The following is a 16865-nucleotide window of genomic DNA, read 5'->3' as shown; positions in this document are numbered from 1 at the left end:
GCACTGACTTCAGCAGATAATAGTTTTTTTTTAATATACTGTTATTTAAACAATTGTCCAGATAAAGATTTTTAATTCATGATTACGCCTCTTGGAACTTTAATTATTATTTGTTTCCTTCATTTAAATTTTACTTTAAGAGTGAATAGGCGTTATCTCACTTTTTAAAATGACTTTCAAATGAAATTAGATTTATCAAGATTTTGTCAATCCAGAAAATTGTTTTTCTAATTGCTATTCCAAGATATTCTTTATTATAATATAAAAATAACTATATTAGTTTTGCCCTTGTTAATTAAAAATCAGAATGAGAAACATAATCAGAAAACTTCATTGCCAGTTTTAGGAATCTTTGTGGTAAATATGAACATGTTTAGTTTAATTATGTTGCATTATGTGCATATATATTTAGTTTTACTAAATTAAATATACATTTAGAAGTTTCCATTTTCTTATTTTCTAAAGAAAAAATCATGTTTCACACAGCTCCGAGTGAGTTTTGATTTAGTTGGGAGGCTTTTTAATGTGCAATGATTCCTCACACCGGTGTGAGGAGAAATAAACAGGAATATACAATATATTAATCTCCCTTGTTTAATCACAACTGAAAATGCTACACTAATGTACATTATATATAAAACAGTTACCTTCTCTATGAGATCAAGACACTCTGCATTGTCCATCCAGTCTATGGCGTCCCACTGGACACCTTCCCTGCAAACACAAACCAAGGAACGTGTTTACGACAAAAGATTCTTTCATGTTTCTATAAATAATTGAATCGATCAAAGAGCAATCAGTCATATTTTAGATGTGATTGCTACATAGATTTTCACCAAGAAAGGGACAACAAATGGAATATTTGAAACATAGTGGGATTGACAAATGAAAAATAAACAGAAATAAAATGTTATGAATGGATTTCTATTTATATTCCGATTCTGTTTTCTCCTAATATTCCAGAAGAGGATGAATGAACTAAATTTAAAAAAAGATGATTGATTCAAAATGACGATCTTCAGATGTGAAAGTGTGGAGAATACATTTTGAGATGTACCTGTTATACTCCAGCTGCTCCAGAGAGAAGATGTGCTTGTTGAAATACTCCTGCAGCTTTTCGTTGGCATAGTTGATGTTAAACTGCTCGAAGCGATTCACCTGAAAGCAGAGATCAGTATGAAGTTCAATATGTTGCCTCCATGTTCATGATGTGCAAGCTCCTGTCCTGTACCTCAAAGTTCTCAAAGCCAAAAATGTCAAGGATGCCAATTGATTTGAAGTTCTCTTTTCCTTTAATCTTCTGATTGATTTTGAGGATGATCCAGGAGAAACACTGGGAATAGAGCGCCATGGCAACAGAGTCTCTGGAATCCACTGCCTGAACCAGTGAAAGATGAGTGTTAAAAGTATGTCTGGAAGGTCTTCTAACCTGTGTGTGCTTTCACTGGCCTGCTCGATGGTTAGCGGAGAGCAGATTTCCTCTCCTCGAAGGATAATGGAGCGCTGTGTCAGCACTTCAGAAAGCTGGAAGGCGTCCAGACCCAGCAGCTCGCTGGCATTAGTGACCACTGAGAAGACGGATGAAGGCACTTCAGACATAGCTACCTCACACTTTTCCTCTCCATGTCTCGCGCACTGACCTTGCTTGGTGGTGATCTGAGCGCCTCCTGCGGTCATGAACTCAACGTTGCCAAGTTGTAGGACCCCAGACAAGAGCTTGAACATATCTCTGATCTCCTCCTCCATAAACTGTAACACCTTCAGTGCCTCCTGTGGAGAAAAAAAAGATGATGTATTTTCTTTTATTTACATAACTCAACCGAGTTAAATTAAAAATGGAAATAATTGGTCGGTTGCTTATCACACACGGGTACTTGGTACTTTGGTGCAATTGCTGATAATATTTTTAACATGAACTAAGTTAATTTGAACAAATATGAAAATAAAAAATATAAACATGTAATAGTAAAATGTTAGAGAAAACATTTTGATCATTTAATCTGTACCTTCTATAATTCCTATTTGTTTATATTTTGGCCGTATTTCCATTAATCTGAGCCCTGGCTTCCAGACATACATATGCAGTGGTGGAGGTCGTTCATCTTGACCCAGAGACAACACAAGGGATACCTCAAACATATTTGTTTTCAGGCCTTAGGGTCACCTTGACCCTGAGATAACACAAGGGTTAAAATAATAGAATCATAATAATATTTTTAATCAAAACCAAATTTAAAAACTAAATTATATCTAAAGACACAAAGTGAGAAAATGAAATAAATATGTTCTACACTTCATCTTTTAAATGAGAGCGTCACTGACCATCACACTGTTATAGAGTTCTTTGTCGTTAAGACTCTTGTCCTTCAGACAACCTGACTGAGTGAGGTAGTGGAATGATTCAGCAGGATCCTCCAGGAAGCAGAGACCTGACCAAGGACAAGCATGCAAGTCAAATGTTAATCAACAGAAACAGACTTTGAAGCTAAGTACACATAGGACATGCCGAACAGGAGGATTTTAGTTTCCTCCGTCCCCTATTAAACTTAAGCGATTTCCCTTTATCTGAGGAGTAAAAGAAAATGCAGTGGAAGCCATTAATGGGGCACGACGGTTGCATCACTGGCGATGAGTTACTTAGTTAGTGAAAATTGTAATATTTAAATCACATTAAATCATCAAACATGCCCCAGAGAAATTTGCATGGTCATTGTCTTTGTTTGGTTGTCTTCCTCTAAGAATCATGGCTTGGTTTTAAATATATATATATGTATAATTCATGTACTGTATGTGAGTGCTTCCATAACAAAAACAACTCTTACTTTTATGCTCCTTGCTCGCTCCAGCCAACAGAGCGTAGAAGATGTGATAATTCCGTTCTCCAGGGTTTTGACGAACCACTCGGTTCTGCAACAAATGTATTGTATTCATCACAAGTTTCTTAAGCAATAACATGTTAACCTGTTTGTAGCTTTCTAACACAATATTACCTTTTCAAGTAAATCTGAGAAGCAAAGAGTCAAGGTCAATCGAAACCATCATTCAGGTGTCAACATTACATTTGTTTACGGTTTGGTCTGAAGCAACCTTGGAACTAGATTCAATAAAGGATACAGTCAATGACGCAGCCCCCCTGGATGTTGCCACACTCCGAGAAATGCAGCTGGATAAACTTCCCGAAACGACTTGAGTTATTATTGTAGACCGTCTTGGCATTTCCGAAGGCCTCCATGATGGGACTGCTCTGGACTATGGCCTGCTCAACTCGAGTGCTCTTCTCTGTGGGCGGAGTCCCGGCAGAGTTCTGGCTCATCACTGAGAGGAATTGGAGTAAGAGCTTGGTGCTCTCGGTCTTCCCTGCCCCGGATTCACCACTGTAACACAAACACACACAGAGAACAGTCACATACAATCTGACCTTCTCCTACATTCATCTGATGGTTTTATTGCCATTGAGATTGATCTTGGAACAAACCAGACAGAGGTAAACGTGTAATTGACAGAGCAATTATATAATTAAATTACTGGCTATCTTAACCACCAAAGCAGATCTGATCCGTCTGCAGTGTCTCCAGTGACTTCAATAAAATCATGATAAACTGCAGTTGTTCTCAAATGAAACTTATTACCTTCAATGGCAAATCAATGCCAATAAAATGTTCTGCAACCAAAGTAATAAAACGTCATTACGTTCTTATTTTTCTGCAAATGTTTCTCAATATGTTACCATACCATGTTACTACTGTCCTTATATATATATATATAATATAGAAATAATACCTGCCGACAAATAAGAATCATAGATGATCTTTTTGGTTGTTCTTTCTACTGCAAAGAAGTAAGTAATATGTACTTGTAAATCGCCTTTCTAGACCAGTGTTACAAAGCGCTTGATCAATCAAAAGCAATACAAGTTTATAATTTAAAAATTCCTACAGATTTAAAAAATCCTAATGGCCAACACAACATAGAGACAAACAAGAGGTTGCAGATTATCCAGAGCAGACTGAAGAACAGCTCTAGAAACACAACACAATGGTTTGCTCCTAAACCCAGAATTGCTTTAAATCGGATTTTAATCTAAAATCAGCTTGCTGTAAATCAAAACATAAAAAATTTGGTTACCTTTAAAAAACAAACAACTGGCGTTACAATACGTATTACAATACAGGGACAACGATATATTGGTGTACGATATATATCTTTTATTGCAGAATTTAAACCTCATAACTCTTGATGAAGTCGTAACTGCTTTCATTTGATTTGAAACCAAATCATTTTCAAACATCAGTTTTAAAAGCTACTGGAGTCGACTCTATCCTCTCGTCCTCAGTCATTGCCAAGATCACAAGGGGATTTCATTATTCCTCTAGCTGCGGAGGATATAATGACTGCTGCCATTTATCGGCAGGAAGTTTAAAAGCCATTACGATATATCGCCATATTGATATTATCCATCACCCATAGTAGCTAGCATACTTATACTCATCTAATAGACTATAATAAACCTGAAAGGACTTCTTGGCACTGAAAAGACCATTTTGTCACTTCTTGGCTTTTAGCAATCTTGATATTAAATAAACAGTACATAACAATGAATGAGTTGAGTTTGGTAAATTTATTGTTTCAATTCATGAGATGTTTGATGTGTTCTGTGACTGTGCATTTAGAAAAGTGGATTTACAGTAACGCATTGTTTATGTTGGACTTATAGTGGATCCTGGCATGCTGAACACTAGCCGGACTATAATTATTGACATTATTTTACAGCATGGACCAGCTCTAATGCTTTTACATCTTCTAAGTAGAGCACTAAGTGCTATTCATCCTGATAAAACACAAGAATCGTGGTTAAGTTGAAACTTGATTCCTGAGTGTCTCACCTGATCAGGACACACTGGCTGTCATGGCGTTTCCAGATGCAACGGTAGCATTCATTTGCCACAGCGAAGATGTGAGGAGGGAGCTCTCCGAGGTGATGCTTGGAGTAAAGCTCTACCCTCTCCGGGTTGTACAGTCCAGGGATCTGCTTGTAAGGGTTTACTGCTGCTAGAATACTACCGATGTTTGTCTGAAAAAGAAGAAAAGGGGATTACTCTTTGTGTTTTCTCTACCACGTTTGCAAAGATATAAGTCTCTTTATTTAAGCCAATAAATACGTTCAATCCGGATGCAGTTTACATGTTGAAGTAAAAAATAAAACATCAATAGAGTATCATAAATATTTTCTGTTTCATAGACATTTTCCATACTTTGTATCAACAGAGCATTTCTTAGTTACAATGCTCTGAATTCACCAACACTATTCTATGTGGTTGGAATGAGGGCAGGAAATAATATCACAACCCATTCTTTTGATCAGCTTAAAGCAAATCTGCATCGACAGATAGATATTTCATCATCTAGATTAGGTCCGCCGGTGGTAATCTTTCAGGTTTTTCCCTTTAAATCCTGGATCACTGTGGAAAAATACCAAACTCGATGCTTAAGATTGTTGTTTTTTGTACAATATATTAAAAATATATAGATAAATAAATGCTTCGCTTGGATCAACATGAATTTGGTGAACAGTAGGTTGTGGGATTAGCTTTAAATGCTCTGTTGACCGGGTCACTATTCTCCCAATATTATCTACTATGGCTACAGCAGTTGGCACATTTATGATTATTAGAACCCAAAAAATCCATTAACATTCATCTACATATAATATATGGAAACATCTCATGTTAGAACATAAGTTCTCCATAATAAATCACTGGTGTTTATAAAGAATTAGAATCAGAATCATGTATTGCCAGTGTTGTAAACACAATATAGGACATTTATTGTGGTGTCAGTTCAGAATTAAAGAATTAAACAAGATAACACACAAAATAAGCAATAGAAAAACAAAACCAAGCCCCAAGGCAGCCATTCTGTGGCGCATTACTTTGGGGAAATAAAAGGTTTTTGGTTTATTAGAAAATAAATTATTAAAATTAAAATTCGCCTCTGCAGACAGAGACTTTGTATCGTGTAGTATTTATTTATTTCAGTTATCTTAACCCTTAAAATAAAAATATCTCATTTAATTGCAAAAATAAATTAAGTTATTATTATTTTTATTATTTGATAATGAAAAAAAAAGTCAAATGCACATTCATTGTTAAAAAAAGATCAAGTTTAACATTTTAGCTTTTAGCAACATTAAGCTAAACGTTAGCCATTTGCTAATACCATTCAAGCTAATCTTAGATATGTCTGATTAAATAAATCTGAAGTGATTTTATGTTGTGTATGTTTTATTTAATAAAACCTTTAATAGAAAAGTACACTTCCTACTTTCTAAATCTTTTGGAAATTCTGCCTCTGAATACACTTACATAGATGTTGTCCTTATGGTAGCGCTGGTACAGGTTGTGCATAATGGCCGCCTCATGCAGGTCAGCCAGTGCCGACATGTCCTCCACTCCGTCGATGCTGGACTGATGCATCGCGCACACCTTCTCCCTCGTGACCTCAGCCTGCTGCAGGTACAGCACCTGGAAGATAGATAGAAGAAAAAAGTTTGAACTTTTATTTAAAGACACACTTTTACCCTTTGTCTTCTATCCAAGCACACATTCTACCATATTTCTTCTTGTTATTTTTATTGTTTGTTTGTTTAAACCCTTGGTTGTAGATTCTTGTCATGAGTTGTCTTATTATATTGTATTATTTCTCTGTTGTTATTATTGTATTATTTTCTTTCTATCTATTGTTTATTTTATTTACATTTTTATTACTTACTTACTTACTCGTTTTATTTTCCTTTTTTACTTTTAAAGTGCTTTATAAAAAAAAGGATACTATGGAATAGTACAAAGTAGTTTTTGAAAGACTGTTTTTTTTTTTTTTTAATAATGTCCAAAATTCAGCTTTAAAAGCTGCTGGAGTTGACTGTATCCTCTTGTCCTCAGTCATTGCATAAATCTTGTGGGGTTTGATTGGTCCTTCAAGTGCGGAGGAAGTATTGAATGCTGGCATCTAATGAAAGGAAATTCGATTGTCAATATTTGCATGTTAAGAGTGTGTAGAATAGGCAGTACAGGGAGCTAATGTGATCTTCCTGAACCTGACAGGTGAAGGCAGCAGTGTGTATTCAGGTCAGACTCAAAAATAGAGACGATTCACCTCGGATTTTAACTGCTTGCATATAAACTGAACTAGGTGCCAGGTTGTTTTGTTTATTAAAAAGGTTATGTACGATTGTCTAAGAATAGAGACCACGTTCATTTGAGCAACAGCTAGTGTGTGTCTTTGTGTGCGCCGTGTTCCAACAGATGTGCTGCCAGCGTTCAGACATCCAGGTCTTAAATAAATCAATTTCACTTCACTGCAATCGACCCCACGGAAGCGTGGCGTGCAGACGACTATCTCTCTCGCCATGACTTCATACTTCGCCGGCAGTCATGAAGTCACATCGCACTAAAGCTGCACTTAAAATATTAAGGACAAATTCAGTTGTTCTATTTTTTAACAATGAGACTGTTGAGTACTTTAGGATTGTATGGATTTAAGTGTCAATCTTAAACAATATTGAATTGTAAATTGTGATTTATGAAAGTAATATTTAATCTGTGTTTTATTTTCAAGAGCATTTCCACAGCTGTGTCATCAAACGCAAGGTTTAAAACACAACGATTTCAGTGAGCCCCTCAAAATAATCATGAAAAGTTAATGGTAAAGGGAATTGTTCCATATTTTTTTTGAACGTAAACATTAGAAACAGTGGCACGCCTTTTTTAAAACTCAGTTTAAGGGGTTCTACTGTGTGCGACCTTTTGATAAAAGGTTATATCTTGCAGGAATAAAACATCCTTTTAGCTCCTCTGTGTCAAGTGATGTCAGAAGGAGACATGTCTATCAAAGTGATGAGATGCTCAGACATGCCTTTTAGTCATGGCTTCCACATCTGTCCAGCACAGATGCTAAATGTAATTGAACATTGACACCATTTTTTTTTTGGGGGGGGGGGGATATTTGGGTCACATTTTTCCACTGTCTACCTGATGATGATGTCGAATTGTAACTCACTTAATATTTAAAATGTTCGACTCTCACTTACTTTTCTCTCTCTTTGTATGTCAAGTCTCTTTCATCCACCCCCTCCTCCTCTATCTCCAGCACTCTCCCACATTCTCACCCCCCATCTTATCCTTCCTCACATCATCCCACACCCTCTCGTCTGCAGCCCGCCATCTCATTTCTTTCTCCAATTATCAGAACCGGTTTGTCTTCCCTGAATCGCCTCACCGCCGTCTGAATCTTTTTTTCAAATCAATTTTATATTCTGCCTGTTTTACAATTGAAGTCAATCAATTTTAAGTGTAAAAAACATATACCCGCACAAGTCCAAATGTTGACAACACAGAAAAATGAAGTTAAAAGATTTTTTCATGAGGTTTGAAATATTATATTAGAATAATTTCAAGGTTGACTGAAAGCTCTAAAGAAGAATGTATACATTACTCTCCTTTTTATTTTGTAATGTTTTGTACTCGTGATTGTGGATATAATTTGGTTGTTATTTTGTCAAGCAAATACGTTTTCATAAAATGAATCTGCTGCTGATGATATAGAATTGAATTGAGAAAAAACCTGTATAGTATAGTGTCGATAACATGTGTTATATGAGAAATTCAATATAAACAGCAGAACTATATTGGTGAGACAGATTCACTGAATATGCCAATATGCCATTAGCTTTTGCTTTATTATTTAAAGCTAAGCAATAGGACAGTTAATTATTACGTAAATGTATATTTCTACCACGACACTATGACTATAACTATATATATATGTTAAGAATTGGTCTAGCTAGAAAAACTAACTTCATTAGAATAGCTTAGCTTTGGCTTAGCACAAGTGAGCAAAATATAATTTGGATTCTAACAAACACACAAATTATTCCTTAAATTGTTCATCTTTTGATGATATATGTTTATTTAAATAGCTATGACAAGGAAAGAGACTTAAAGCAGTGGTAGAAATACTCTTATCAGTGTTCTGGAATATTGCAGAAAGTCGAAAAATTGTTCTGCAATTTGAAAATAATAAATAATAATATAGGTATACTTTTTTCAATATCCTCTTTTAGGCATTTTTTCTCATACAATAAATTAATCACTTTACAGTCAAATATTGTATTATATCATATTCATTTGTGATGGTTAAGATAAAGTTGTTAAGCCATTTTTAAGATAAAGGCAAAATAAGCATACTTTGAAATAATGGTTTATTAAGTATATTAACTTTTAAGCAGACAAAATATTTACTTTAAATATTTTTTAAATGTAGTGCAAATATTGATATTTATAAGTCAATAATAAATCAAACAAATGTAATAATAATAAATATTATTTTTATGAGAATTAATACTAAATAATCAATGTACGACTGATAAGATATTGATGATTATTATTCAAAGTAATGTAACCAGATTTCCTCTATATAGGCCTTTTTTTGCTGACACTAAGCAACACTGCAACAGTTAAGATCTAAATAAGGAACCTCACATTCAATTATTCATAGCTGAAGCCGAACAAAAAAAATGAATAAGTGTGAAGATAGAAAGGTGTGAAGTACTATGAGAACTGGTGCTACACAGTTTATTTATTCTGTCAGATGGGAAACTTACCAAAAAAAATAACAATAAAAACTACCAAAAATAAAGAATATATTGAAATGTACCAAAGCTCAAATTAGGGACACAATGTTTTAAGAGTCTATTACAGTCTGTGATTTTTCAATAATTTAGACCTCATTTGTGCGGTGACTAAGACATTTGAATCTGAGATTTAAAAGACAATTTAAAAACTAAAATAATAATTATGAGAATACCTTGGACAAGACAGGCAAGTCGTTCACAGCAAAACGCGAACGACACAACTGTGTCCACAGATAACTTCTTTAAATACAAAATAAAGAATAACATCTTCGTCAAGAATTTTAAAACATCTATTTTAACTGATAAAAAATATTGTTCAAGCCTTTAAAACGCTTCTCATTCTAAATCATTTACGATTACAACTGGTTCCAGAAAACCCATTTATTGTCCAGTGATTTTGTTTCATACACACTCGGAGATCATAAAAACCCAGAAACATTTCAATTATGCTGGATCCACTTTGCATGTGTGAGGAAGAGTCAGGGGAGATAAAGCTCTTCATCTGACTTTTAGCTGCAGAGCTAAGAATGTGGGAGGAGTGAGCGAGATGGTGGGCACACTGACCTATATATTGCACTGCTCTGTTCCTCTGAAGCTCAAGATACAGTATGAAGACTGTAGCTACCTGAGGTCCAATTGAATCCGATGAGAGAGGCTATATTTGGCCCAAGGGATGTCTCGCCTGAACCAAATTTGGAATTTCAAAAATAGGTCACACCTGTCCGACTAGTTTACCGAGACAAACCCTCATTGTAATAACAAAATAATGCATAAAATATTGTATTAAATGTGCGTCATCGTGTTACATTTATGAGTATACAGCGATGTGCAACTAAAAGAACCCAAAGCAAAGTATAACATATTAATAGTTCATGCAGTGTATGTCCAGTACATGTCCCTACAGCCTTTCGTTGCTGAAGCGAGAATTTTACTTCAATTTTATCTACAGAAATTCAGGTCATATCACACACTGCCTCTGGTCTTTATATGCTGTATGTATTTGTGCAGGCAAATGCACTTGTATGTGCAACATGTGCTGCTATGAATGCTTGTTTATGTAAGATGAATTGGTTACAAATTACTATAATACAAGTGACATGACCTGGACTGGAAACCAAGGAAAGTCAACATGTGTTCAAAGTACAATACAAAATAAAAACAAATACATGTATTTCAGTTCCTTTACTTAAAGTCCTGATCAACCTTTTAAATAAAGTAGCAAAATGTAATTTAAATAGGAGTTTTACAATTTAATTTGAATACATATTTTCAATTGTTGGGATCCTAATGGACCCTTAAAAATACTACGTTGCTGTTAAGTTGGGAGTATTATGGTTTTGTCAACAGGGTGACAGATTGGTTGTGATAAACTGGGCTTCACCAATAATGAGTTTTCCCACAAAATAATTGTTTGTATGAACATGTCACATGTCTTTTGATCCGTGGATAATTTCAGCACAATCCTCTTATTAACCCAGTTTCTTCTTAGATATAACAAATCACGGTCTTTTGAAATATTATCTTCTCTACAGTAATCCTTTTCCAGACAATACAGCAAAAACATAAAGCCTTATATAGCAAGAATCTGAGATTAGTTCAACCCCCCCAAATTACCCCTAAAATTATTTCAACATCCCAAGATGATCCTTGTATTGGATGAGTAATGGGGAACTAGTGCAGAAGAAATTCTGTCTGTCTGGTTTATAATTGTTTCTGCATTAAGACTCATGGGGCAGAATTTCTTTTAAATTATTTGGCCAGTTTTCCATGCAAAGACATCATGCTAGTGTGGGGGTGAATCTTGTGTGAGTGTTTAATGATGTAATAATGGGTTTTCAGTGCATAAATTCAGTCAATACAGAATGAAAACAAACTGAATTAGGCCTTGTACTGTACCTGAAAAAAGCAATATTTTCCCCAATTAACTCCATGTTGGACATCTACTTCAATGTACATTAAATATACATAGTAAGTAAGTAAGTAAGTAAGTAAAGATTATTTGTAAAGCGCCTTTCTAGACCAGGATCACAAAGCGCTTTAACAATAAATAAAGAAAACACAGTTAAAATATATACATTTTAAAAGGCCAAGATACATCAAACAAGCACAGGAGTTCCAGAAAATCAGGGAAAAGCCTGCATAATAAGAATGTCTTAAGATGTTTCTTGAAGTAGTCAGTAGAGGCGAGGGCAAGAAAGATCATTTGTGTTTATATTTTCAATGAGAAGATGAATCCTTTGCAGGCTAAAGCTGATGTGAAGTGATTTTGAGTTGATAGGCTAAAGTGAGACAGACAAGGCTGGAACATCCTATTTTGCCTTTTCTTCTTTGTATGGACCAAAATGAATGTCTGCACATAACCATTTCTTTTTTTTCTTTTTGTTTCATTATAGATTTATTTTCTTTGTTGCTCTTTATAAGGCTCATGGAAATTCACAATTCTTTTCCATTAAGTGCATTGAGCAGTAACTTTGAGTCCTCTTCCCACTGAGGGAGAAAAACTACCCGGAAGCAACTCATCTAGCAATGACTGATGTGAAGCGTTGTGAGGATGTGGTTTGTACCGATGTGACATGAATGTGTGTAGAATTTCAACCACAGAGCCTGTAACCCAGAACGGAAGTGGGTCAGGGTCAGTAGCTGACAAAACAGCATTAAAGAACGACAAGCACAAGTGCAGAGCAGACGCTAAACTAAAGAGAACTCACTTTTCTTAAATAAAGCACGTTGCCATTCAAAACCACAGTCATCCACACTCAGCTCTTTCTGAAATATTCAAGAAGACAAATGTTTTTCGCCACATCAGTTGATATTTTCCAATGTCAATTTCTTCATTAAATATTACTACTCGGCTTATGGTAACTTTGTAAATTCAAGCAATTAATAGAATTCAACAACATCAATTTCAAGGCAAGTCTTTTGTTTTTAATATCTTAAGAGAATTAGGCATTGATAAAGTCTTAAATAATATCTCGTACCCAGTTTATCTATCGCAGGCAGAAGAAATTTAAAAAGAGTCTGATTGCAATATTGTTCTTTACTTCTGGAGGCTCAAAACATCACAAATATCTTTTATTTTTTCCTGTATAAGTTTCAACATCAATTAGCTAAATCCCTTATCTTATATTAAACACTGTCATCCTTAAAGGTCGGGCCAAATAAAATAACTTGTCGGGCCGTATTTGATGCTTACCAAAAACTGCTTACCATTACTATTCTTCTTAGCAGTACTGAAACTGCAACATTTGTGAAATATATATTATAACACCTGGTATTATATATTTATTACTTAGTATAAGCTAATCCAATGAGTTCAACCCAATGTATATGAATTCATAAAATATAATTATTATTATTATTATTATTTTTTTTATTCAGTACTAGAGATTTCCAAGTGTCCAGTTTAGTATTTAATTAGTTAATTTCATTTATTATATTATTTTTCTGTAATAACTCTATTGTACAAGTCTTTTAATTCATTTTATCCTCACCCACACCTATGTGTTTTTTACAATGCTGGCAATAAAACATTATCTGATTCTGATTTAAATTAGTCAAAAAGTAATTTGTCAAATAACACCTTACAGTGATCGGTTAACAACTAGAGCATGAAACTGTGCGATGGTTCCCCGTCCTGCTGATTTTTCCATCAAATATTCACCACCTCCAGCACAACATTTACATCAGGCTGAGAAGGAGTCCAGCCGAGGCAGGGGGATGCTAACTGAGGGGGTTGGAGGACCGTAATCCAGAGGAAAGAGAAATTCTGCGACGATAACCAATCCTCTTTTGCCGGGGAAATCCCTAGTCTGTGTCGCTGGAAAAAAAACACAGATGCTCCAAAACATGAAATTATTATTAAATTGAGGATTTCATTTCAGCTTTTGAATTTTCTTTGTAGAGATTTGAAAATACATTTGCAGGAGAGTTTTCTGGTTGTTTGAGGGTGTATTCGGAGGATGGTCGCTCCTGAAACAGGGCCAAAGTCTATTATTAGATCTGGAAATGCTGCCAACTGGAGCGCATTTGTGTGTCAGGCATCAAAAAACATCAAATCCAAAGAGCAAAATGTCCACACCCTTGCTCTGATTCAGATTAGGTTGACACGCACACGCCTGCTCCGCTAATGAGATTGAAACTTTCAGTTATATTGGTTTGAGAAATGGGCTTCCTCTATCGGGCCCAAGTCACCGTTTCTGAATGACTCGCACACGTGAACCCATAACTTTCAATATTAACTGTCGCTCTCCTCTTGAGGCTGAAAGTGTGTCACACATTCATTTTTTATACATACGTGCAGAAGAAAAAAAGAAAAGGAATTTAGGAAGATGTAGCTTTATGACCATTAGCTTTCACTGGTCCAAACTGTTTTTCTATTGGAAACTTTAAATCGACCCGATCTATTTCATATATAAATGTATAGCCACTGTACTTGGTCCCGTTATTTTTTTTATTGCTATGTCTTATCTTATTTCATTCTTTTATTCTGTACTGCCACCACGACAAATCCCCATTTTGTGTTTACAACACGGAAATAAACGTTTCTAATGAGATGTGATGTAATATATATGGTATATATGAATATAAATATTCAAAGAATTTTCACGTTACAACTTTTAGTCGAACTTAGTAAGCAGGTTTTCATTCATTGAATGCAGCAAAATTGTTTATGAATAGCAGGAAAAAAAAATCTAAAGAAAAGACAAAAGTATTTGTATCAAAAAGTAGGAAAAACACAAATGAAAAAAAATAAAAAAACTGATTCTGACATCAGTATTTAAAAAACTACAGGAACTATTAAAGCATATTATTATGGCTTTTAACTTTTGGAGCATTTGAGCAGTTAAAAAGCTACAAACTGTCAAGTTGTTTGTAATGCAATATAAGCAAAAATGATTAACTTATAAAATACACTCAAAATTGACACGTTGTCTACGAATTGATACCTTCTACAAATCTATAAAGTGAGCACAATCTAATTATATTTTTTTTTAAATACTGAGTAGCCATGGTAGAGTAAATACTTTGAATGAAAGCCACATAATCTTGTATTACTGTATTGCAACACTTAGCTAACAGTTGTCCCAGTTACAGGCTAGGTTGGCACTTACGATGCAAGTAGGACAGCGTTTTTTTCCTTGTAAACAGACGTGGATGCGGCTCTTCTACTGGCTCAGCAGGGAAGTGGCTCGAGATTAACACATCTGACCTATATATGGCCTTTGAATTCCTCTAGTATGATATAACTTTTGGCTTCAGGTGACTTTGCACATTGAAAGAAGAAAACTTTAGCGTGATGTCTTATATCATCGTGATCATAAAAATGTCATTTATTTTTTTCCATCTCACATCCTTAAAAAATGTTCTGAAGTTCTTTCTGATGTGTATATGTGAAAGAAGGTTAGCGTGTTCCTCTTACCTCTCCATAGTCTGTCGTGACGACCAGGGTTCCATCTCCACAGGAGTTAACAGTGGCCGGAAGCAGCTGTTCCTTCTCCTTGACCCAAACTCGGGCCCCCTGTCAGCGAGCACACAAAGTATGAAGTTAGCTGTGGAACCAGGACAAGAAAAAGCAGCGATATTGTTTGTGTTTTTTATATTCTGCACTTCCAACCAGCGAAAGTTTATCTACACAAAGCATTTTTTAAATGCCTTAGATAAAATTGAAATGAGATGGATTTTAAATTAAGAATAAACTGACATTTCCTGAACGTATTTTACTGCAAACTGGATTTTGAACATGTAAAATCAACTTTCCCAGAATCACCTGTTGTAAGAGAAGAAAAGCTTGAGTAAAGTAAAGTACAACACGTTTCTTATCAAAGAACTTGACGATGCAAAAGTGCGAATCAGTTATATTATTAACACATTTTTCATCATTCAATCGTAGCTCGGATTTGTGACACATGGCTTGAACATCTGCATTTACTAGAGCGCGGCAACAGCGTCTTCACATCTGTGTGTTGACACCTGGTGAAAGGAAGTGTTGCTCTTCCGACATCTCCTGCACGCACACAAAGCCTCTTTCACACGGGCACTGACCTCTGAACTCATGCAGCTAAAAGGTCTACGCTTTAGGGAGACAAGATCGGGCAAAAAGGAGCAAAAGCAGAGCAAGCCGGAGAAGAGGTGGATATTCAATATGGCCGCTAATGGAGGGTAACGAGGAGATATGGAGCGTGGACAACACACCTTCTCCCTCCCTCTGAAGCAATGGTTATTTATATAGTTATTCATGTAAGAAAGCCATTCCTCCTGGATGTGCAATTCAAATGTATGTCAATTTTAAATGTTTGACCTTCGTCTTAAACTAAATGTGTCCAGGAAACAAATTGAAAAAATAATCCAGTACATAGCAGCGGAAAGAAGAGTAAAATAAACTAGCGTTAAAGTAGATCTTAAATAAGCACTAAGTCAAAATCATTCAAGGAAAGTCTCTGAATGAGGTCACATGGAGATAAGGAGTGAGCCAAAGAAGTTGAGACAGCAGGGTTCTTCCAAGTTCTAATGTCTCTTACTTGACGTTGTCTGCAAGTTGAATCATGCTATGATTTATCAGAAATAAAAAATTGTTTTTATCACTTGACATGAAGGAACAAGTGGCAAATTATGTATACATAAAATAAAGTTAGTAAAAAAAAATCAATTTTCCTTTTATTTACTTTGACAGACAAGAAATAAATAAAAGAAAAACAAGTTCAAAATAAAATTGAAGCTACAAAGTTAGCTGACAGATATGTCCTACATGACCTAGTCTCGTAGTTACACCTCATGAGACTCCATTTGAATCAGTCAAAGTACGTCATGTGACCTCTGACACTTTCCCTGAGTCTGCTCTAATAACTGTATCCAAAGAGAAGTTTTAGGCGGAGGCCTGGTCTGGCCTCTGGAGGACTGTGCTCTGCCATCCATCCTGCTCGTGATCCTCATAGACAGGATTACAGGGATGAGTCGGAGACTGCACTCTGTTACATGAGGATTTCACTTCTGCTTTTTTTTCAGATGATGCTGTCGATGACGTTGTTTGTCTGTGACCTTCAGCACTCTCTGGGCCGGTCGCTGTTTCTGCTGAACAAAATGACATGCAGCCTTTTGAGCCTAGTTTCCTGGACTCCGAGTCTCTTGGCAACGTAGTATCAAGTTGTCTATCCCATCATTCAGCATCCCGTCATGTTAA

The 16865-nt window shown here is 35.4% G+C and overlaps 1 protein-coding gene across 1 annotated transcript in view; it reads right to left on the bottom strand.

Annotated features, from left to right (window-relative positions):
* The window catches only part of myo10l1 (myosin X, like 1), a 47777-nt gene that overhangs the window by 18936 nt on the left and 11976 nt on the right, over positions 1 to 16865 (bottom strand). Inside the window, exons 2-12 of the mRNA XM_087779361.1 lie at positions 15108 to 15206; positions 6363 to 6521; positions 4884 to 5071; positions 3117 to 3374; positions 2823 to 2923; positions 2323 to 2429; positions 1641 to 1770; positions 1446 to 1568; positions 1232 to 1374; positions 1058 to 1158; positions 648 to 714 (exon numbers count right to left, since the gene is read on the bottom strand). Coding sequence (XP_087635487.1) covers positions 648 to 714; positions 1058 to 1158; positions 1232 to 1374; positions 1446 to 1568; positions 1641 to 1770; positions 2323 to 2429; positions 2823 to 2923; positions 3117 to 3374; positions 4884 to 5071; positions 6363 to 6521; positions 15108 to 15206 — 1476 coding nt within the window. The remainder of the gene's footprint in view (positions 1 to 647; positions 715 to 1057; positions 1159 to 1231; positions 1375 to 1445; positions 1569 to 1640; positions 1771 to 2322; positions 2430 to 2822; positions 2924 to 3116; positions 3375 to 4883; positions 5072 to 6362; positions 6522 to 15107; positions 15207 to 16865) is intronic.

Source organism: Callionymus lyra, chromosome 18, assembly GCF_982586985.1.
Source record: "Callionymus lyra chromosome 18, fCalLyr1.hap1.1, whole genome shotgun sequence".
Lineage (NCBI taxonomy): Eukaryota > Metazoa > Chordata > Actinopteri > Syngnathiformes > Callionymidae > Callionymus > Callionymus lyra.
The sequence above is the reverse complement of the archived record's forward strand: the minus strand, read 5'-3'. Positions and strand labels throughout refer to the sequence as shown.